The sequence below is a fragment of the Crinia signifera genome, chromosome 9 (genome assembly GCF_055691185.1).
Source record: "Crinia signifera chromosome 9, ASM5569118v1, whole genome shotgun sequence".
NCBI lineage: Eukaryota > Metazoa > Chordata > Amphibia > Anura > Myobatrachidae > Crinia > Crinia signifera.
Window position 1 is genome coordinate 138,839,105 of NC_139225.1, and position 22,752 is coordinate 138,861,856.

The following is a 22,752-nucleotide window of genomic DNA, read 5'->3' on the forward strand; positions in this document are numbered from 1 at the left end:
GTACTGTGCTCAGGCTCACCAGGGGGAGGCTTTTGGGCATCTGGAGTGTTTCAGACACTCCCTGAGGTCCTTGTCCAGGGTTCCCCTCCAAATGGGGTACTAATGCAGGGCTCCGCGCTGCCTGTACCACAGGGCCGGGGTCCGGGTCCTACTCCAGGCCGCGGCTTCGGCCTAGTATCAGGCCGCGATTGAGTGGGGCCCACAGAGAGACCTGCTGCTCTGCGGGCAGCGATCTGCGGCTCAGCGGGAGCCCGGGGGGGCAGCAGACCACCCGGGTCTCCGGCCAGGACCGGCTGGGTGGGCACAGGAGGTCATGAGCTTGGCCGCGACGGCCGGAAATTGGGGCCGCGGCTCCGGCCGCGATGTAGGCCGGCGCCACCACTAGATTTGCCTAGTGGTGGCGCCGGCCCTGCATTCACCTCATTCAAGTTATGTATGACCTTATGTATTTGTAAACATGCGACAGTAGCGCTGTGTGGTTTCACAAACCTTTTACATTCCTTGACTTTCACATTTGAGTGTTGATTTGACACAGCACTTCCTATTAGCCTATGAACCTCTTTGACCTGCACTTTATTTGCCAACACCCATTTCCATTTGAATTTATGTAAATATAGCCGTCAGAGCAATTTTAAACTAAAACTACAGATGCCTAATTTACCCACAATTGCTAATAATCTTGTGTCATATACTGTATCATGACTACAGTGCCCATGAACATGCATGTAAATTTCATAGGCACCCATGATCCATAGGATTGCATGATGCATAAAGTCCCGTGAATGGGTTGCTTGGTGTGTGGCTAGTCACAATCATGAGGCATACGCAAATATGATCGGTTCTGCGGGCAAAATATGTATTGTTTGCTATATAGTGTATATGATCAACTACAAGAGTGTCAACCAACATTATTTATTATTTGCAGATTTGACAATGTTGTCATACCCATGAATCAAATAAATCAGACTAGAGTGGGGTATTTCATCATTAAAGGAATTTCTGATGTTCCCGAGCTTCAGTTGCCTATATTCCTTCTTGTTCTTCTGATTTATCTCTTCACACTTGGTGGCAACATGACAATGCTTCTTCTGGTCTGCTGTGAACTTCAGCTACACACTCCAATGTACTTCTTCCTGGCCAACCTGTCCATCATAGACATATCTTCATCGACCATCACGCTACAAACAGTTCTAAAAAACGTTATATTTAGGGATAAAAGAATATCGTTCTTCTACTGCATGACACAGATGTATATTTTCTCATCTCTAATATGTGATGAACTGTTTATACTGACAGCCATGAGCTATGATCGCTATGCCGCCATCTGTGACCCGTTACGTTATCACACCATCATGAGCCGTAGAGTCAATGCTCTACTGGTTATGGTTGGCTGGTTAGTGGGATTTCTTCAGGTTATTCCTATTGTTTTTTCTATTTCAGGTTTTAGTTGTTATATATCAAATGAAATCAACCACTTTTTCTGTGACGTGACACCATTGGTAAAACTCTCATGTGACGATGTTTCTTTTTTGGAGGTTTACATTTTCATTAATGGAACATTTCTTGTAATATTCCCCTTTTCGTTCACTTTCATCCCTTATGTATTTATTATACTTGCCATACTTAAAATACGTACCAGCACAGGGAGAAGTAAAGCCTTTTACACTTGTTCCTCGCACCTAACCGTTGTTATCCTACTCTACGTAACTCTCATCTGCCAATATCTCAGGCCAAATTCTGTGGACAGCTTGGAGTCAAACAAACTCTTCTCTCTGTTTAACACAGTTGCTGTCCCCATGCTAAACCCTCTGATTTACAGTTTGAAAAACAAAGATGTGAAGTCAGCCCTAAAGCGGAGACTTGTTTTGCAGTAGACAAATAGAGGCTTTTCAATTTGTGCCCAAATTTGAGGACACACATATTTCAATTTCTGTCTAAATAAAATGTTGATACATTGTTTTTTTAAAATAAATCTGTTGGAAATGATTGAAAATGTGTACAGGTTTGATCCAGTGGTTCCCAAACCGTGTGCCTTGGGACCCTTGCAAGGGTGCCTCAGGTTGGTGGTCCAGAACCAATTAAACTTACTTTTGGTGTATGTAATTGGCAAAAACAGTTCTTTTGGCTGCTAACAATAAAATATGTGGACAACCAAGAGCAAAATCTTGTCCCTCACTACATAAATAAACCTAAAGATGACCTAGGGGTGCCGTGGATAATTTTCTTATACTATAAGGTGCCTTGAAAAAGATTGGGAACCACTGCGCTAGTCTTTCTTTTTCTTTATCTTTCTTTTTATCTTCCTTTCACTTTCTTTTTATCTTTCTTTCGCTTTCTTTTTATGTTTCTTTCTTTTTTCTCATTCTTTCGGTTTATTTTTCTATTTCTTTCTTTCTTTTTCTCCTTTCTTTTTCTTTATTTTCTCTTTCTTTCTTTCGTTCTTTCTTTCTTTCTTTCATTCTTTCTTTCTTTCAGCTTTCATTCTATTTCATTTTCTTTCTTACAATTAATACAACATCAGCATACTGTATGTCCTTGGTTTATAAGCAAGGGATGACTAAAAGCTTCAATTATTAAGGATTGAGAAGCATTGTAGCAGACCATGTAGAGAAATACTATAGAGAATTTATGAGAAGTAACCAGTAGGGTATATGCCTAGATCACTAGAGAGGGAAGCCAAGTGTGGTTTACAAGGCTGGGCCACAGTCATTTCCCATAGGAGTCAAAAGGGAAGTTCTGCTAAAGGTTGAACAGGAGCAGGGCACCAATAGAAGAGGGGCTAGGAGATTTGTACTAAGACAATGCACTTCAGTCCTGTAGAAGTCAGGAAGAGATGTACCTACAGTATACAGTGGTGGTCAGTGGAGAGCAGTATCTCAGCAGCATTAGTTGTGCCAATAACATTAGGCCAATCCTTGGAGGAACTCAGAACTAGAGCAAGTGAGTTAAGACAGCTGGGCAGCAGTAAGTGAGCACTGGCTGCAGAAAGTTACTGGACGTCCTGATATCAGGCAGCAATGCAGTGTGAGACCCGATCCAGTGTTGCAGCTACATCAAATACTCCAGAACACAAGGGTTATCTGCAGACAGCAGGGCAGGATAGAGTCACATACAGTATTCGATGAGTATAGCAGTACATGCAGTGGGGGGCTCGATAACAGCAGGAAGCATGGTTGCATAATAGGGTTGTAGATGTTGCAGGAAACACCAGCAAGCCCTCATTTCAGGGCAATGCATTTTCTGTAGTGAAACCGGAGGACTTAACAGAGCGCTCAGAGGTCAGCATGCACCAAAGAAACACTACAAAGGGCGAGCCATTATGGGCGCAGATAGTGAGATCTTCATTGAGATATCTAAGAGCAAAGGGCTACCATCTCTTCAAGCACTTCATTTTTTTTCTTGTTATAAAAATTTACAGTAGGCACATATTTATGGGCATATGCTCAATTAAAGAGCACCCCTATTCAATGCAAACAATGATGCCTCTTTACATTGGAGTGCCTTGATTTGATCTAGGTGGCATGGTCATATCATGATGGGGTGGGTACATGTCACTATAGGAAGAACTAGCAAAAAGTTAATTTAAGAGCACTTTTTATGTATTTGCTTAATCAAAAGCTGCTGCTTGGGGGGAGTAGTCAGCTCCCTATATGGGTAGAAAACAACAGGAAAATAGAAAGCAGCGCTGAAATAAAAAATAATTGCTATACCAAGTGAATCAATATATAAACAATTTTAATGGCACAATAAAGATAATGATAAAATATATATAATATGAATATAAAAGTCGCAATTTCAAGAACCAGGCTAGAAAACGGTTAGAACCTTATAGGTAAATATATAACCTGCACTGAACCAGGCTTGGGTCCCTTTTTGGAGGAGTCCTACATTCAATTTGCAAATCCTGGGTACCGCTGGAGGTATTATCCTTATAGTTTAATGCAATAATTACCAAGTCCAGACAACCTGAACCAGTATGGGGAATGGATCCAGGTTAGAAAAGGCAAAGGACTTCCAGAAGATGGGACATCCGTTCAGAAGATTGAGCAGGTGGGTGGTGGGTTCTTGAAGCACAGGTTCTGAATGGCACCAACACGTTTCGCTGAACGCAGCTGTTCCTTGAACTGTGCTTCAAGAACCCACCACCCACCACTTACTTGTTATAGCAATTATTTTTTATTTCAGTGCTGGTTTCTATTTTCCACATGTCACTGTGCCACAGCACTAGCACATACTATTACTAATGCCAATACCCCCTAACTCAGTCTAGAACTCATTCCAACACATAGCCATCCTAACTGTGGGACTAATCTCACAAATCATGAGCTGTATACTAAAATTGTAACATTTTGGTTATATGACTAATGCACAGCAGCCTCTACATTCCCCTTATGTAACATCAGGCTTAATAACACTTTTCTTCAGGAAAAAAGACCATACAATGCTCATTAGGACTGGGGCGGACTGCATTAATCATGTGGAGAATGCACCAAAAATGATGAATGTTGAACGGTATAGAAGTTGGAAAAGAGGGCTTCCCCCCAAAAAAGAGTAAAACTCAATTCAGACAATGAACATACAGCAGATGCACAATATGTGAATTACAGTAATGGTTATACCAATCACTATAATGTATGGATAATGAGTTGCAGGGGCGGAACTGCCGGAGGCAATGGAGCAATCTGCTGCCGGGCAACTGCTCCAGAGGGGGGCACATCTCCTCCATTGCCTCCAGCTCCACTGTGCACACAGCCCACGCAGAGTGCCCCTTCCTCCCTCCCGGAGTAGAAGAGCAGGAGGGACAAGTCTGCAATTAACACTGATGGAGGGGGCAGCACACAGTACTCTCCAATGCACTACTTGGTAAAAAAAATCCCAGGAGGCACTGCAGTGGGGTCAGAGGAGCATGTACTGAGCTCTGATTGAAGGAGATCCCAGCACATGCTCCTTTGACCTCTGGGGACAATTATCATCATCATCAGCAGCAGGATACTGCCCAGCCGGTGCAAGGTGCCGGAGCGCCCCAGGCGGGGGGGGGGGGGGGGGGCGCCCCGGCGCTCACCCGCTCCACGGGTGGAGGTGGGGAGGAATAAGCCGCTTCGCTGTTCTGGGAGGGGGGGATCCGGTGTATATATTACTCACCCTTCAGGAGGTGAGGCGCTCGGGTCTAGCTCAGCGGGTGGGAGGGAGAGTTTAGCAGGCAGGAGGGAGGCCTCGCAGTTCAGTCCCGGTGCAGTGTGACTGACATCTTCCTGACTTCCTCTACCCACACTGTGTACAGCCGCTCAGCCGGGCAGCGCTGAGCACTTGGCTCACCCTCAGACGCTGCCCTGCTGAGCGGCTGTATGCGGTGCGGGTGAAGGAAAATGTCAGTTAACATGCACCGGGGTCCGGAACTGAACTGCACACAGCGCAGCAAGCCCTCCCTCCTGTCTGCTAAGCCAGACCTCCAGCTCTCCCTTCTGCCCTGCTCCCAACTACCGCCCCCCAGTGGCCGGCACCCTAGGCAAATGCCTAACACTGCCTAGTGGTGGCGCCGGCCCTGTGCCCAGCCAGCACACAGTGCACACAGCTTCCAGCAGAAAGCAGCCAGGCACAGGCACCCCACACTCTGAGCCACAGGCGCCCCACACTCTGAGCCACATGTGCCCCACACTCTGAGCAGCAGGAGATCCTCCCCTATCACTATGGCTCACGCAGGTCAGTGAAGTTACACATTAATAGAGCTTATACAAAGCAGGGGAGGAGTAGGGAGTGGGCTACAGCCAGAGACAAATAACCTGCTACCCTTCTGCAGCCTTAGCCTAACCTGTAATTACCGGTGATGCTGCTCATGGCGGCCATCGGGGGGGGGGAGTCTTTGCGGACTCCAGACAGAAAGGGGGCCCATGACTGTAGTCTATCAAGTTTAATTTGTCAAAAACAAAGTTCACACTTCCCTTGAACCAATGTAGACGTTAAGTAGTTTGTCCAGTTCTGCGGACACCGGGGCTCTCACCAGGCAAGCCATAGTCTCCTACTGTGGAAAGTGGTTCATCCCCACCTTGAAAGTCACTGGGCTGGGTTAAAATCACTGTGTGCATGCACTGAGCGATTTATCAGCCATTGATTTTTCAAGAAATCGCTCGGCATACACACTGGGCAACAACACCCAGTGTGTATGCAGTGCACCTAGAGTCTCAATATATGTAACACTACAGACGGGGACAAGCTTGTGACAGTAAACTGTGCACTATGGACAAGAGATCTCATGAAATTAGCTATGACCCACTTGAGATGTTAAAGCTAATTTCCAATGGATACTTTTGTTGTTTTCACTGTTATGTTAATAAATCCACCTACCTATTAGATTAATGCACAATGATTTGCACAGCAAGCGTGGAAGGCGTAGTTCTGATGTGGCCAGAGCCATGCTGAATATCACAGATCCAGCAACTGGGCAATCCAACCCAGGGTATAAGCAGTGTTAGAATTGGGGCCGCTTTTATCTGAGTGGCTGGATGACTGGAACGTCAGATGCTCATGTGCCCCATTCTCTGCAAGGGTTAGAACGGCTGCATCTGTGTTCCCGGGTTGGACCTGGTTTGCAAGGCAGTCAGAATGGTAAGCCCGATTTATATAGAAGAGGCCTCTTTCCATGCCACCGCCTCATGCACCGCCGGTCCACCCGGCCCCGCATGATGTCAGCAACCCGGCAATAAGTTGGGTTACTGTGAGCACCAAATAGCGCAAATGCAGAGTCATGTGAAAGGGGTATCACTGACACAGTGACTTCTGTGTAGATGACACAGTTTAGTAATATAGATCTGTGAACTTATCCAGCCCATGGCACAGAACATAGTTTTGGTTATTTCTGAAAACATTGCTCCAGTTAATCCTTAGAAAATATAGAGTGTACTCTATTATTATGTAAAAAATAAAAAAAAGAACTTGCATATAAAACAAGAATAACACATAGTAAAACCATGCTGCACTGCAGATGTGGCTGAGGTAAAACATGCACAGATACTTAGATTTGACAGTAGTGTGTGTGAACTGCAGAATAGTAGTGTAAAAATATACCTGTAAGCAATGGCAGCTAGGCGGCTGGAGCATGCTGCGATAATAATGAGCAACAATGGAGAAAACGCACCCCAATGGGGGATTTTCTGTGCTCCTACTGGCACTTCCATGAGCTATAAATAAACATCTGTGGAAACTTTGAAATATATTTATTATAAAATAAAGATAATTTGCATAAAAATATAGTCATAGACCAATAACATATGCTCAAGTATATAAAAATAATGCCAGCAGCAACAGAATAATCATGTCCATGGCCAAACCCCAACCAACAACTGCTCTGCAGCAGGATAAAATAACATTGATTACACGCAGAGATTTTATTTTTATGTTTTTATAAACAAAAGTGTTGGATTTATCGCTGTGAGACAGAAAACTCTTTTCCACCGAAAGATACCTTTATGTGAGGAACACCATTTGTTTTGATGTAAGCATACAATTGAGCATCAGCAATATCATAACGAGTGTTTGTGGGAATTACTGTCTTTTGGGCCCTTATTCTGGTCGGTGCGGTAATATCCGCGTGCGTTCGTGCCGCCGATGTTTTGTGTCTGCGCATGTGCAGAGGCGTCTCTGCGCATGTGCGAGCGGGGCGTACGGCCAAATCCCGCATGAAATGTGAACACTCCGAACAGGGGGTGAAGAGGGGCGTGAAGGGCTATTTGGGCTCATTACCATATGCATACGCCCCGCGTTTCATGGGCGTTCCCATGCAAACGCTGGGGGTACGTATGGTAATGCGGCCGTGACGCACGTGTAGGGGGCGGACATATGACATCGCCGGATGTCAGCTGCCCGCCCAGATCCCTGCTTTTGCACGGAAAAATGTCCGTGTGGTCTGAGGTTGCGGGAGCTGGTGGAGCACTCGGTCCTGCATTCGATGGTCTGTGACCATCGAATGATGGGGGAGGTTCCCTGAGATGGAGGAGGCGTATTCCGTGAAAAATACACGTGCGGTCCGTTCGGGCAGCTTATTACCGCGTACGGATGGAGTTGGCGATCCGTATGGAAGGCGGGGTTTCGCACGCACGGTCCTGGCCGCATAATCGGATCCGGCCGCACCGATCAGAATAAGGGCCTTGGTGAGGTACTATCCTCTTATAAAAGATACCTTTATGTGAGGAACACCATTTGTTTTGATGTAAGCATAGATTTGAGCATCGGCAATATCATAACCAGTGTTTGTGGGAATTACTGTCCTTTGGTGAGGTACTATCCTCTTATAAAAGATACCATTATGTGTACATCCAACGTCTTCCACATGCAAGCATACATGGGAGCTTCTTCTTGTTCTTTGGTGACACGAGGTGAACCCTTACAAAAATACTCACCCTAGACACCACCTACTGAAGGGATCCACTTTGGCGAAGGAGTATAATCCAATATACCCCAAATTTATAGTGCTGGACTTAAACTGTACTAGAAATTTTTGTTTGCATTTTTTCTCTTTCTCTGCATGTTTATTTGTGGATTTTCATTTGATGGACACATATTTGTTTGGAGAGAGAAGATCCACCTAAGTAATAAGTCATACTTCTTTACAAATGAAGTAAGACGTAAATAATTCTAACAGTGGGGCGCCACCCTTTCTGTTTTATTTCTATGCAGAGATTCCTAACTGGCAGCCTTCCATTCCCTCTTTGCATGAGTGGACAACAATTATCAGACGCACTCAGATTACTTGTCATGATTGACCTGATGGAACTCTGTAATAGTTGATAACCAACAGTAATATCATGTTGCTTCCTTTTAAACAGCACTTAACTTAAGAATTATACTGTAAAACAAATCAAACCACTGGGTATGCTGTTACTGCAGAGAGGATACTGTGAGAGAGAACTTGTGCTGAACATTGCTAGTTGGTGTGTGGAGAACCATCTTCAACTTAATATGAGGAAAACTAGGGAGCTGGTAGTTGATTTCAGGAAACGTCAGCATACCCCCCCCCAACTCCTGTGAGCATTAAGGGAATGGATATTGAGATCGTAAGAACTTACAAGTATCTGGGTTTTCACCTTAACAATAAACTCGACTGGTCTGATAATTCCGCTGCTCTGTATAGGAAGGGGCAGAGCAGAATTTATCTGCTGAGGAGACTGTAGATTCTGTAGAGATTGTTGGTGAGAGGAGAATGATCAGCAAGATGCCAATACCTTGAAAAAGGGCCATATGTGAGGCCCGAAACGCGTTGGTAGGAGGAACCGTGTCCGAGCACTTTGGGGTTTCCAGTGTCTACTTTTTTCATCTAATAGACACCCACTCTCTTCTCTGACCCGGGTGAGTGAGAGGTGGAGGACTTGCTTCCTTTGGACCCCCTCAGTGCATGGACTTTTTTATTCTTTGCAATTTTAAGAAGTTTTTTACTGTCATTTTTTAACTGTAAATTGGATACTATGCACCTGCTGTGACCCGAATAAAAGTGTTTTTTACCCAATCTGGATCCTAATGACTGGGCTATCTCCCGATTGATCGGTGTAAAAGAAACCTTTCAAGGACTATAGGGCACAGATACAAGGTGAGCTCTGATTCAATTAGAGTGAAAGGCTGGCTATAACCTGTTAAAGATACCTTTACGTGCCCATAGGGCTCTGCAGAGAGGTCAGTTGCAGAGGGTGATACCCTCTTGTATGATTTGTCAGTGGGATACTGTAAATACTGACTGTTGCTGTTCACGTATTGGAGAAACATCTGCCGAGTTCCATCTTGGAGAGACAAGTCACGTTCATCATAAGACAGCGCAAGTGTATTCATAGTTTTTGTAATCGGACATCATTATTGGATAATGCTTCACACCCGCTCAAAAACGTTTTGACGGATCTGTGTAGCACTTTCAGTGATAGGTTGCTTCATCCTCGATGCTCAACGGAGAGATATCGCAGATCGTTCCTTCTGGCTGCAATTAGAATGTACAACTCTCATGGTCTTAAGAAGACCTGCATGTTCCTAGATTCTTGAGTTACATTGTTTGGATCTTATCTTATTATGTGTGTTCTTATTATGCTATTACTCTTATCTGTATTTGAACCTTGCTGTAACGATTAAAAATTTCTCCATTGTGAGATGAATAAAGGAATTCTATCATATTCTAATATGTGTTTATTTGTATCTGTATATTACTGATCTAAAATATATTGTTATATAATTAATTGTATTTTTAAATACATTTATTTACAGGTATATGTTATATCAGGGGTGGCCAAACCAGACCACAAGATCTACCAACAGTTCATGTTCATCTCCGATACTGCGCATGTACCAGTCCCAGTGCTCATCTGAATTGTACATGTGCCAGGACCTTTACAAGAAAAAAAGTGTAGAATTGGTACGGTTAAAAAACCTTAACCAGACTACAATACCTGGTGCTTAATGTTAAATATGTATAAATTTGGTAGTGTTGAAAAATTTTAAATGACACCTGCTGCTGCTGCTTGTGTTTAGTGAGTTCACCTATACTCACAGTAACATGTTTAAAAGGAAAGAGAGATTGTAACACAATGCGCTGCCAGGTGAAAGTTAAGCTGGGTACACATATATACAATTGTCGGGCCGTTCTTTCGTTCTGGGTCGGACAGCCATTCAATTGTATATGTGTGTATGCTGTCCCGTACGAGCGATAAACGGCAAAAAACTGTCTTGACCGTCCATACTCGGTCGGTCGACGGTTCTTTGCTGTTTAATTTTCATCCGACAGGACGGCCTCATATCGGTACAAAAGTGCAGTGTGTACGCACGTTCGACCGATATGCTGCCGTCCTTGCGACTATACTGCCAAAGCTGGAACGCCCATGTGGGCGTTCCAGCTTTGACTAAAAAGCCGTAACCAGCACCAGGCTGAAAGAGCCGGGGCTGGTATTAAAAAATCAGGAAACCCGACAAATAGGGCTTCGCTGATTTTTTAAAACCAGCCCCAGGCTCCAGGTCCGGGGCTGGTTCCCAAAATACGGGGGGATAAAATGACCAGGGGTCCCCCGTATTTTAAGAACCAGCCCCAGGCCAAACCAGCCAGCAGGGTAATGTCACAGCCGGGGGGACACTTATGATATAAGGTCCCGCGGCCAAAAAATTAACCCCCTGACCGGTCAGCCTGACCAGGGGCCCTGGGGGAGTGGGGACCCCCCCCAATGAAGGGGTCCCCCCTCCAGGACTTACCTGACCAGGCAGAAGCCTGGTGCTGTCCCCGGTGACCCTGGGCTGTGGTCACAGGCTGATTAAAGTGTAAAAAAAAAGAATAAACTATTGTCTAATACTGGGGAACTATGAGTCTCTGAGTGATCTCTGCTGAGCAAATAACACTGGAAACCCTGATTGAAAAGGGTAAAATTACATATATTTATTTGAAAAATATTACACATGAATTAACCATTAAAATAGGCTTAAATAGCCATATATATATATAGCACATACACATTACAAAAAAAACACAGTATATAATATCATGATCAATAAAAATAATACTAATGCACTGTAGAATAGCACATTTGTATGGTGGGTCTCCAGGTATAGGTAGGCTGGATGCCGTCAATAGAGAGTTAAATGCAATCTCTAATAGGTGTCAGCAAGAAGGTGCAAGCCCAAGGTTAGAGGTTAGTAAGCCAGCAGTATAGATAAAGCCAGTCTTAGCATGTAAGCAGAACAAGCACTTTGCAGTATTTGGCAATGTTTGTATTATATAGCAAAAAGGAAGGAGTGGTATCCTGCACAGGACAAGAGCAAATGAAAAATAATGATTTTCGAAAACCAACGTAACTAATAATGTTGATCTTAATAACAAAAAGTAGTTAGATGAGGTTGGAGGTGCCCCCGGGAATCGAGTACAAGTATACTCAAAGGGGAGAAACGGCTGACAACAAGAAGTATGTAGTCGTTCACAGAAGAGATTGCTTGTGGGAGGCACACTTTTATGTCATTAGCGAATAATGAGTGCAATAAAACTTTTAATTCCAATTTACATAAAAATAATGGCTCAGTAATGTCACAAAATATGCAATTTATCATCATTCCCTTTGTTGTTGTTTTCTTGTTCGCGTTTTTCTTGTTCTCCGATATGCCGCTCTCAGAATGTTGAAATAATGAAACGACAAGAATATGCAGCGATGTGAAGGACATGTGCTTGAACATATATCTTAAAATACAGTTGTTTATGGTGCAAATGAGTTGGAAGGCGTACCAAACTCACAAAATATGGAGATTAATCTAAGCCCATCTGGGTTTCTTTATCAGGCTAAATTGGGTGTCGTACCGGTACTCACCCTGGGTCGTGTATAATAACTCTCATCAAGGTATCTTTCTTGTGCTTTATTTCCAATAAAAATGATTTTACAACGGTAAAATATTATAAAAAACGGTTTGAAAGTGGCAGGTGTACAGAACTCACTGTGATCCTAAAGTAGGGTCAAGTCCAGGATTCACCCACAAAAGCGAGCACAGAATAACTGATCCACCTGACCTACCTCTCTCCGTGTATGTCACACTAAGCCTGGATCAACATGTTTCGAGAGGTCTACTCTCTTTCTCAGGATACCAGGTTAGTTTGAATTATGACCTCCTTTTATTCTGTCATCTACTTCCGGTTCCGGGTGGCGTGAACCGGAAGTGTGTCTATCTTAATATGATACATTTCTAATTCAATTATCATGGGGTTCCTCAGTATATTATAGCATTGGTAGACATCCTCCCCTCATCTAGTTCGCATCCATTCTTGTTTATCGGCACTTGGCCGGCCAGTGCCGCTGCGCGGACCGGAAGTTGATTCCGCGCTGCCGGAAATCCAAATGACGCTGTTCTGGATGTTATGGTTCTGGTGTTGGAAGTCTGCTGCGATGTGTATTTTTACTCCTCCTCCTGGCTTTAGCAACAAAAGTAGAAGAATAATGACTGCACCTTGAATATTGCAGCCCTTGATCATCCACAAGACTCCTTAAATCTTAAATACAAAACAATATAAATATAAATATTTTTTGAAAAAGGGCTTCCTTATAGCCCAAAACGCGTTGGTGGGAGGAGAGTACTCCTTGGCAGCTTGTGGTATCCTGGACTGTGATTCATCTTCAGCCCTTTTTTGGGGGGACCCTTCCATCCGGATAGGGAGGTACCCTGATATATCGCAAGCACCAGGTGTCTTACCTTTAGATTTTAAAACTTGGACTTTTTACTTGTTCTTATTGAATATGAAAGCTTTTATTTCTGGAAAAGAAAGCATTTTTATGGCTAACTGGATTGGATGACTACTTGATCCTTATGTTGGGAAATGATCCAGTAAAAGAAACCTTTCAAGGAATATAGGGCACTGACCCTCGGTGAGTTTTCATTCTAACGGTCAACCCATGAGGATACTGTGGTTATTCTATGTTTCGTCTGCTTGTCACACCATAGAAGATTGAAAGAAACCATTATGTGCACATAGGGCACTTGTTACAGATCAGTTAACAGTGTCTTATTGAGGGCTAATAGACGGAAGACTTACCAGTATCGTGGAGTCCCAATTGAGGGTCTTTTATCTGACCAAGGACTGGTTAATATTAGTGGGAATACAGCGCCTATGATCACCCGTTTTGTATTGTCTCCTCCTGGCTCTGTTTGGCGGCGGAAATGTGTCATCAGTATCAATGATAGCAGGAAGTTGTTGATAATTGTTTCTTTTCTTTATGATTGCTAGTAGGATTGTTTTTATTGTTCATATCTGATTAAGTGTTTTTTTGTTTTTTTAATCCAGAATCTTGTTTTCTACGGCAGAAAGAAATGGATGTGATTGAATTTAGTTGAAATAGAATAAAAAGAATGAAAATGGAAATGAAATAAAAATGAAAATAGAAATAAAAAAATATATATATATACGGCATAGGCCAGGCAGACCCCTTATAGGAAGCGCCACGTTACCTCTATTAACCATCAATAAACTGCTGATCAATATGGCTGCCAAGCCACGCCCATTATTGTTATATTTTTTATATTTTAGTGCAACACATTTATTAAACCAAAATCTGTGTCCTGTGTCTTCATTCAGTGATTACTATAATAGGTATACAGTATATACATAAGAATATACAAATATACAAATAAAAAGTAAAGAACATAAAACAATAGACATGTCCCATCTGATCTATAATATTGTGTAATTTCATTTCTAACTATCATTCATTACTGATTAACTATTTTTATTACCGTGATATCTCAATTCCCTCCCCCCAAAAAATAACAAAACATTTATATCAATCAATTTGATCTGCCACTTTATAGAATACTGATTGGTTCCATTGGCCCCAAATTTGATAAAACTTTGAACAAGCACCTTGAGAAGCAAAAACATATTTTTCATGTTCATAAGTGGAATTTACAAGGTTAACCCACTCCACTACCTCTGGACCTCTAGGGGCCATCCATCCAGTGCCAAGCAAAAATCACTTTGGCCAACGCAGATAAATTCCTAACCAAATGTTTCCAATCCTGTGGATTATCACCCTCCTCTCAAGCCTTCAATATAAGGTAAAAAAATTCAGTTAAAGAACCCGAGGCACTCCGATTCTCACCATAATACTAATAATCTCATCCCAAAATTTCTGTACGATTTTACACTCCCACAAAAGATGCCAAAAAGTACAACCCTTTTCTCCACATTTCGGGCATACTGTATATCTGACTCTAGGCCTGCAATTTCTTTCAATCTAACAGTAGTTATGTATATGGAGTATATTAAATTGAACCCGGTTCAGTTTTTCAAGTTTTTTTGGTGTCAATGTTGAAACCTGAGCATGTGGACCACTAATTAGTGTTCCATGTCCCCTCACATGGCTTGCTTCATTTACCATGCATCAGGACAGGACACCTTTATCATTCCTGTTCATAGTCCACGTGGATGGTAAAGAATGAAATAGTCCAAAGAATGAAAAAAGTGGGGGAGGCACTTGGTGATGGTGAGAGATAGTGGTATAAGAAGTGGCATTGGGTGACAGGGAGAGGCAGAGAGTGACACTGAGAGGAAGTGGGTGATGTCAGGGAATGGGTGACAGGGCCATGCAGAAGTTGATGAAAGGGAATGGCTGACAGAAGGAGGAAGTGGGTGATACTAGGTGAGGCAGCGGATGATGTAGAGTTTGACAGGGAGAGGCAGTGGGTGAAAGGAAAGAGATGTAACAGTGAGAGACAGTGGAAAATAGAAAGGCAGTCATGAGGGGGAGAGGCAGTGTCAGGAAAGGGTGATGGTGATAGGTAGTGGGTGACAGGTAGAGGCACAAGTAAAGGAGAGGCAGAAAATGATTATGGGCCAGATTTACTAAGCTTGAACAGTGATAAAATTGAGAGTAATAAACAGCTAGGCAATCAGCTCCTAACTGACATGCAACAAGCTGTGTTTTAAAAAAATGACACTTATGGGCTGATTGACTGGTGGTTTGTCTCTATTTTATCACTTTTCATGGATTAGTACATCTCACCCAGTGAGAGGCAGTGGGTGACAGTTATAGAAGGTGGGTGACAGGGAGATAGTGAGTGACAAGGGAGGCAGTGAATTACTATGACTAAAGGAGCGGAACAGCCAATGTGAGGTCCCACAGCACAAATGGTAATTAGCCATTTCCTGGCTTTGCCATTACATGGCTGGGTTTATCTAACTACAGAATAATAGGGTTACAGGGAGAGAGACACACTTGCTACAATAGATACACAGTTTGAAATAAAATAACAAATCCTTTAAGTTGTTCCACTGAGAAGAGCTGGGTGATATGTCCCTTGGTGCACCCCCCCCCCCCCGAATCAGCCACTGGGCCACCGGATTACGGTGATCTGTAGATTAGGGACTTTTAGCAGTACTGTACCTAGAATCTCCGCCGGAGAGGGGATCATGCGGGCGCTGTGTGAGAGGCGCTCACTAGGCTTGCCAGGGACGCCGCGAACAGAGATGCAGTTTTCTGGGAACAGTACGGTAGTTACTTGTGTAGTTTCACGGCACAGCCTAAGCTACGCTGATAACATAGTTTAGGCTGCTGCTGTAAAACTACACAAGTAAGGCAGCCATTGGGCCACGCTGATAACATAGCTTAGGCTTAGTTGGGCTATGCTGATAACGTAGCCTCAAACGTAGCGTAAGCTGCCGCCATGAAACTTCACAAGTACCTTACTTCCTTCCACTGAGCCAGTGCAGTGTGGTAATTTGCAGTAGCAATAGTGTGTGCGTGTGTGTGTGTGCATGTGCGGGGGGGGGGGAGGGGGTCACTACTTGAAAACTGCTGAAATTCTGTCATCATTCTATTATAATACTTGAAATTCTGTCATCATTCTATTATATGGTGTCTCCTTGAATTCTGATTGCTCTAATGGGGATATAGTGGGAGTACTTCTATGTTTCTTTAGCTACCTACAGTGTCTGTGGAATTGTTAATTTTTCTAGTTTTAGATACTTAAATCAATGTGTTTAATATTCTGGTCATTGATTGTGTCAGTGAGAAAAATCTGATATCACGTGGTCAGTCTAAATCACACTCCAAACCAGATTCCTTGTAAGTTCCCACACTTTTGTAAGAGTTGCCGTGTTGACTATTACAAACGTTTTGAATGTATAACAGTCATTATCACGGAAAACATCAATGGATAAATGTATCATACTACTCTCCCAGAAGTTGTAAAGGAACAGGACATTAGTAGAAGAGGAGCCAGGGAATTTGTCCAAATACAGTGCACCTCAGCCCTGCAAGGGCATGAAAGATATCCTCTTGTACAGTGATGGTCAGTGGGCAGCTGTATCTCAGAAGCATTTCTTGTGCCCATCATGCCAGGATACACCATCAGGAAGAAACAAAGTAGGGGATCTTCAAGCACAGTAGATCCTCTGGAGGCTTGATTTTGTGCATGGACTTTCACTGAGCTTATACATGCACGGTTAAGTTATTATTTTGGGCAAAAAAAATTGGAGGTCTTATTGCAAGTATGGCGATTACATGTCTTGTGTACGAAAACTAGTAGATGTAGTTTCTGGCTGCCAACAGATGGCAGTGTTTCGGAGCTGCTCGGACATTAGACATACAGTTGGAGCCCATCTCAACTTTGTTCCTTAGGTCGTGGCTCACCATGGCTATCCTATTGTTCTCAGCAGCAATACAATACATAGAACAATACAGTAGGGGATTACCAGAGTAATCCTATTACTTACTTAATCCTAGTAAAGAGCTGAATGAGGAGGGCTCCCCCTGTACTGTATACAGATTGAGTATCCCTTATCCAAAATGCTCGGGACCAGAAGAATTTTGGATAACGGATTATTCCTTATGTTAGAATATTTTTACATTTCAATGATGTATCTTGAGGTATCTTGCATTTCTGTTGTATAACAACATCAAACACATGGAATATACACAGATAGATTTTATTTATACATAAAACAAAGTTTCAAAATATGAAACAAAGTTTGTGTCCTATCTCAGGCATTGAGTTTAAATGTCAATCAATCAATTTCTTGCACATATATTGTGCTAGTTATATATAATATCCTCAGTAGTGCTGTTACAGATTTGTCCAGTAGTGCTTTAAAAAACAAACAAAAAAACGTTTTCACTTTCTGGAATTCATGGTTTTTGGAATAATTTGGATAACGGATATTTGGATAAGGGATACTCGACCTGAATATACCGTATATACTCGAGTATAAGCCGAGTTTTTCAGCCCTGTTTTTTGGCTGAAAAAGCCCTACTCGGCTTATACTCGAGTGTGGGTCTGGGCAGGCATTTGCCTGGGGCATCTGGAATGCCTAGGGGCCGGCTGAGGGTCACAGACAGTGGTGGGTTAAGGCAGAAAACAGGCTGTGGTATTGCGCGGTCAGCTCAGACATATGCTGAGCCTCTGCAGCGAGGGAGCGGGTACCTTCAGAGGGACAGGCGGCAGGACGCTGCACATAATAAATATGCTGGTGTAACGCTGGAGCGGGTACATGCAGAGGGACAGGCGGCTGGACGCTGTGCAGAATACATATGCTGGAGTGACGATGCGGCCGACCGCTGGCAGAGCTCACATACTGTAGCTACGGCAAACTGGATTACAAGCACAGTGTGCAGACTGCAGATACGCGCCGCGCGTCCCTCTGAAGGTACCCACTCCAGCGCTCCCTCACGCTGCAGTAGTACCACACTATCATATTTATTCTGTGCAGCGTCCAGTCTGTACTTACAGTGGATGCGAGGAGGCTGGCTGCCACTGTCAAAGATGGCTGCCGGTCCTTAAGGAGTGCTGCTGAGCATGCCCAGAGAGAGCAGCTCTTCCCATGGGCCTTTGCGGAGTCTGAGATTTGTTGCTCGTGACTCCGTGAAGTGTGCCAGTGCAGCCAGCCACCTTCCTTAACTGAAGTGCAGGGGTATATTTAAAAAAGTAAGTTTATTTTAAATAAAGATTTGTGTCCAAGAAAATAAAATATAGCAGACTGTCCACAGGGGCAGATTTATAAAGCCCAGTGAACTGAAAAGGTGGCTGGTAATTTTTCACCAGCCAATCAGCTACTAACTGCCAAGTTACAGGCTGGGTTTGAAATATGAGCGTTAGGAGCTGATTGGTCGGTGATAAAGTACCAGCCACATTATCACTACACCAAGCTTAATAAATTTTCAATTGTTTTGGTTGACCCTCTTTTCCACTGAAAGAGCTAGCTTGTTTACTGTGTTTCTGTGAAATAAATATTCAGAAACATTTAACCTACTGATGTGTCAAATAAATTTACCAGTAGCTGTGGCATTTCCCACCCTAGGCTTATACTCGAGTCAATAAGTTTTCCCAGTTTTTTGTGGTAAAATTAGGTGCCTCGGCTTATATTCGGGTCGACTTATACTCGAGTATATACGGTAGATGATATATACAGTATTACATAAGTCACTGCTGTTGCTACAGCTGTTAGAAGCCATTCTAAAGTTTCATAAATACATCCTCTAATATTAAAGTTTACTAAATCTAAAGTTATTATCCAATACTTTATGTGTTACAAACTTTGCTGTCTGTCTCTAAATTTAAATTAAGATGTGAAGACCCCAGAGACAGCTGTAGAATGTAGATGTGAAGACCCCAGAGACAGCCCTCTAGAGGCAGCTAGTGGGTTATAAAGCGTGAATTGTCACTGGAAAAGTGCTACACAGACTGACATCACCAAAGCTGGTAAGTTACTGACAGACTCTTTCATGCTACATAGACCGGCCTGGAAGCTGCTAAGTAATGATTTTCTTTTGATTTTAGTTTGAATTATTCTTGTGAAAGACAGTGATAGATACTGTGCTCACTGATGTATCCTAATGGCAGAGGTAGCTGCTGGTCTCCATAGAGGGGGGCCACCCTCCCAAACGTAAATCTGCAGATAGGGGTGTGGAGACCTGCGCTGAGATGTGACTGCCCTTGTGCTGAGCTCTATGCTGGAGCAATGGAGTAGATGCCGTGTAATGACAGTGTCAGAAATGCTGTAATGATGATGAGTGCGGATAGGTGAATAAAAAGGTTTTATTAAGCTCAATAGCAATATCAATAAAAATGAACAGGGTAGGATTTGGGGTGATGGGGGCTAGGGCTGATGGCAGGGCAGGGGAGCTGATGGGCAGCAGACAAAGTCACTGGGAAAAAAAAAGGTCTCCTTTTCCAACACCTGTTCATTTTTATTGATATTGTTATTGAGCTAAATAAAACCTTTTTATTCACCTATCCACACTCATCATCATTACAGCATTTCTGACACTGTCATTACACTGCATCTACTCCATTGCTCCAGCATAGAGCTCAGCACAAGGGCAGTCACATCTCAGCACAGGTCTCCACACCCCTATCTGTATTATTCTTGTATCTAAAACAAAGATTTTAACGTCAGATAAGAACCACTTGGCCCATCTAGTCTGCCCCTTTTTAAAACATGTTACATCAAACCATATTTGATCCTTATTTCTTTGTAAGGATATCAATATGCCTATCCCAAGCATGTTTACATTGCTCTACTGTATTTGCCTCTACTGCCTCTGATGGGAGGCTATTCCACTTATCTACTACTACTACTTTCTGTGAAGTAATTCTTCCTCACATTTCCCCTGAATATTCCTCCCTCTAGTGTCAGTGCATGTCCTCGTGTTCTGCTGCTCCTCTTCCTGTGAAGAATGTTTCCCACCTGTACAAACACTTGGTACAGTATATTTGAAAGTTTCTATCATGTCCCCCCTTTCCCTTCTCTGCTCTAAACTATACATATTAAGATCTTTTAGTCTTTCCGGGTAAGTTTTGTGATGTAGGCCATGCACTATTTTAGTTGCCCTTCTTTGTACAGTCTCTAATGTATTTATATCCTTCTGGAGATTTGGCCTCCAGAACTGAACACAATACACTAGGGGCCAGATTATCTAAGCTTCAAAAGTGATAAAATGGAGAGTGATAAACAGCCAGCCAATCAGCTCCTGTCTGACATTTTTCAAACACAGTCTGTGACATGGCAGACAGGAGCTGATTGGCTGGCTGTTTATCACTCTCCATTTTATCACTTTAGAAGCTTAGAGAATCTGGCCCTAGGTGAGGTCGTACCAATGACGTATACAGTGGCATTATTACTTCTTTCTTTCTACTACTGATTCCTCTCCCTATGCAACCAAGCATCTGACTTGCCTTCTTCATTGCTTTGTTACATTGCCTACCTGCCTTTAAATCCCCTGAAATAGTGACACATAGATCCCTCTTTTCCTCAGTAGTTTCCATTATAGTGCCATTTATACAATATTTAATATATAGGGATTTTTGAGATCCAAGTGCACAATTTTGCATTAAACTGAAGTTGCCATGCTCCTGACCATTCCTCTAATCTACCTAGATCATCAATCATTTGTTTTACCCCTCCTGGTGTCTACCCTTTTGCATCACTTTTTGTCATATGCAAGTCTAGATCCGTCATTTTATATATATATATATATATATATATATATATATATATATATATATATATATATATATATAAATATAGGTAATGGAGAAGGCCTGGCACTCCCGCAGCTGGGTCCGTGTACCCCGGTGCCTTCCAGGACAAGTAGGTAGAAGAATGGAGGAGGCGGCACTCAAATGGGATTTTTTTAAAAGTGTATTTGTGGCAAAAGAAAGGACCAACGTTTCAGGGTCCTAATCACCCCTTTGCCACTTGCACCTTGACAAAGGGGTGATTAAGACCCCAAATTGTTGGTCCTTTCTTTTGCCACAAATACACTTTTGAAAAATCCCATTTAAGTGCCGCCTCCTCCATTCTTCTATATATAAATATATATATATATATATATATATATATATATATATATATATATATATATATATATATATATATATAGTAACACTGTAGGGGAACTGGGTGCCTTTTCCTGGGGTAGAAGGCAGCAAACAACAGCTGAGAAATAATCCAAGTCCAGTCTTTGTGGTGCAACTAAAGACTGGACTTGTCGCTGTGAGAGGCGCTGGAATTTTTAACAGATATTTAGAGAATCCCTCACAGCAACGTTGGCACTCAAAGGGGTAACAAAAAGGCCTGTTTGGCAATGTTGTCACCTATGTTGACAAATTCCTTTGGCACTCAAAGGGTTCAAATGGAAACATTTGTTCCAGTGTTCTTTCTCTGTTATATTAACAAATTCATCTGTATGTTCTATACCTATTGGATTATAGTACTACTGTAATTTGTACAGGCACCTTGGAATGCTGTTTCTCACATGGCCTGATCATTATGGTAGATTTAAGAGCAGGGCCCGGACTATAGAACCACAGGTGGCCTGAGACACATGGACTGTTGATAGATCTTGAGGACAGGGATGGCCACTCCTGCTCTAGAAGACATACTGTATAGCACAGGTCTTCAACCTGTGGTCCTCCAGATGTTGTGGAACTACATGTCTTAGCATGCCCTGACAGTTTTGGCATGCACTTATAGGAAAAATTGTGGCAATGCATGTTGGAACATGTAGTTTCACAACATCTGGAGGGCCATAGGTTGAAGACCCATGCTGTATAGTGTAACCAAATGCACTTTAAGAGAGGAGGGGGGTCATGTGCAGGCTATGATTGGGTCCCCTTATCTCCAATGGTGTGGTAGGCTCTGGCATTGGGCCAGAGTCTAGTACACCTGCGCAGGTCTCTGGGAATATGGTGCTTGTGCCGTGTTCCTGAGGACGCCTCGATTGCGCATGAACGAATTACCAGAAAATGGCCATGGTGACCATTATCCCAGTGATTTTTTCAGCGTCAGACCAATGGAGAGTTGTGCATAATTAAAAGGGTGCAGGGTGTGGGGTGTGTGGGCCCTCCCAGACCCAGGCCACAGGCCACCTTACACCTATTATAGACATGCCAGTAAGTGTTTCCTAATATTCTTTTTAAATAACATGCATAGAAAACAAGAATGACTCCAACATTATACTAACAAAAAAACAACAACATTACTATAGGGCACAGTCTGTTACCAATATGTACGATGCACGTAACCGAGCACCTGGGTAAGAGCATGCTGCATTGCAGGTGGGGCAGATAGAACATGCGCAGAGGGATTAGGGTGTGTGGGGGGAAGGGGGTTGATAAAAGCTCATGGATAGATAAAATACTAGTCAATCAGCTACTGCTTTACATTACATTTATAGACCATGGGAAGATGTAATAAGCCTTGGGGAGAAATTTACTATAGGGTGACTTTGATCGATTTGCATTTTTATGGCTAAAAAGTTGTGA

General features: G+C 42.9%; 1 protein-coding gene across 1 annotated transcript; it reads left to right on the top strand.

Annotated features, from left to right (window-relative positions):
- Positions 1–947: 947 nt before the first annotated feature.
- Positions 948–1,874, top strand: LOC146036954 (olfactory receptor 6B3-like). Its single transcript, XM_083160784.1, has one exon. It carries the CDS (start codon positions 948–950, stop codon positions 1,872–1,874), a length of 927 nt encoding a protein of 308 aa, XP_083016910.1.
- The last annotated feature ends 20,878 nt before the right edge of the window (positions 1,875–22,752 follow it).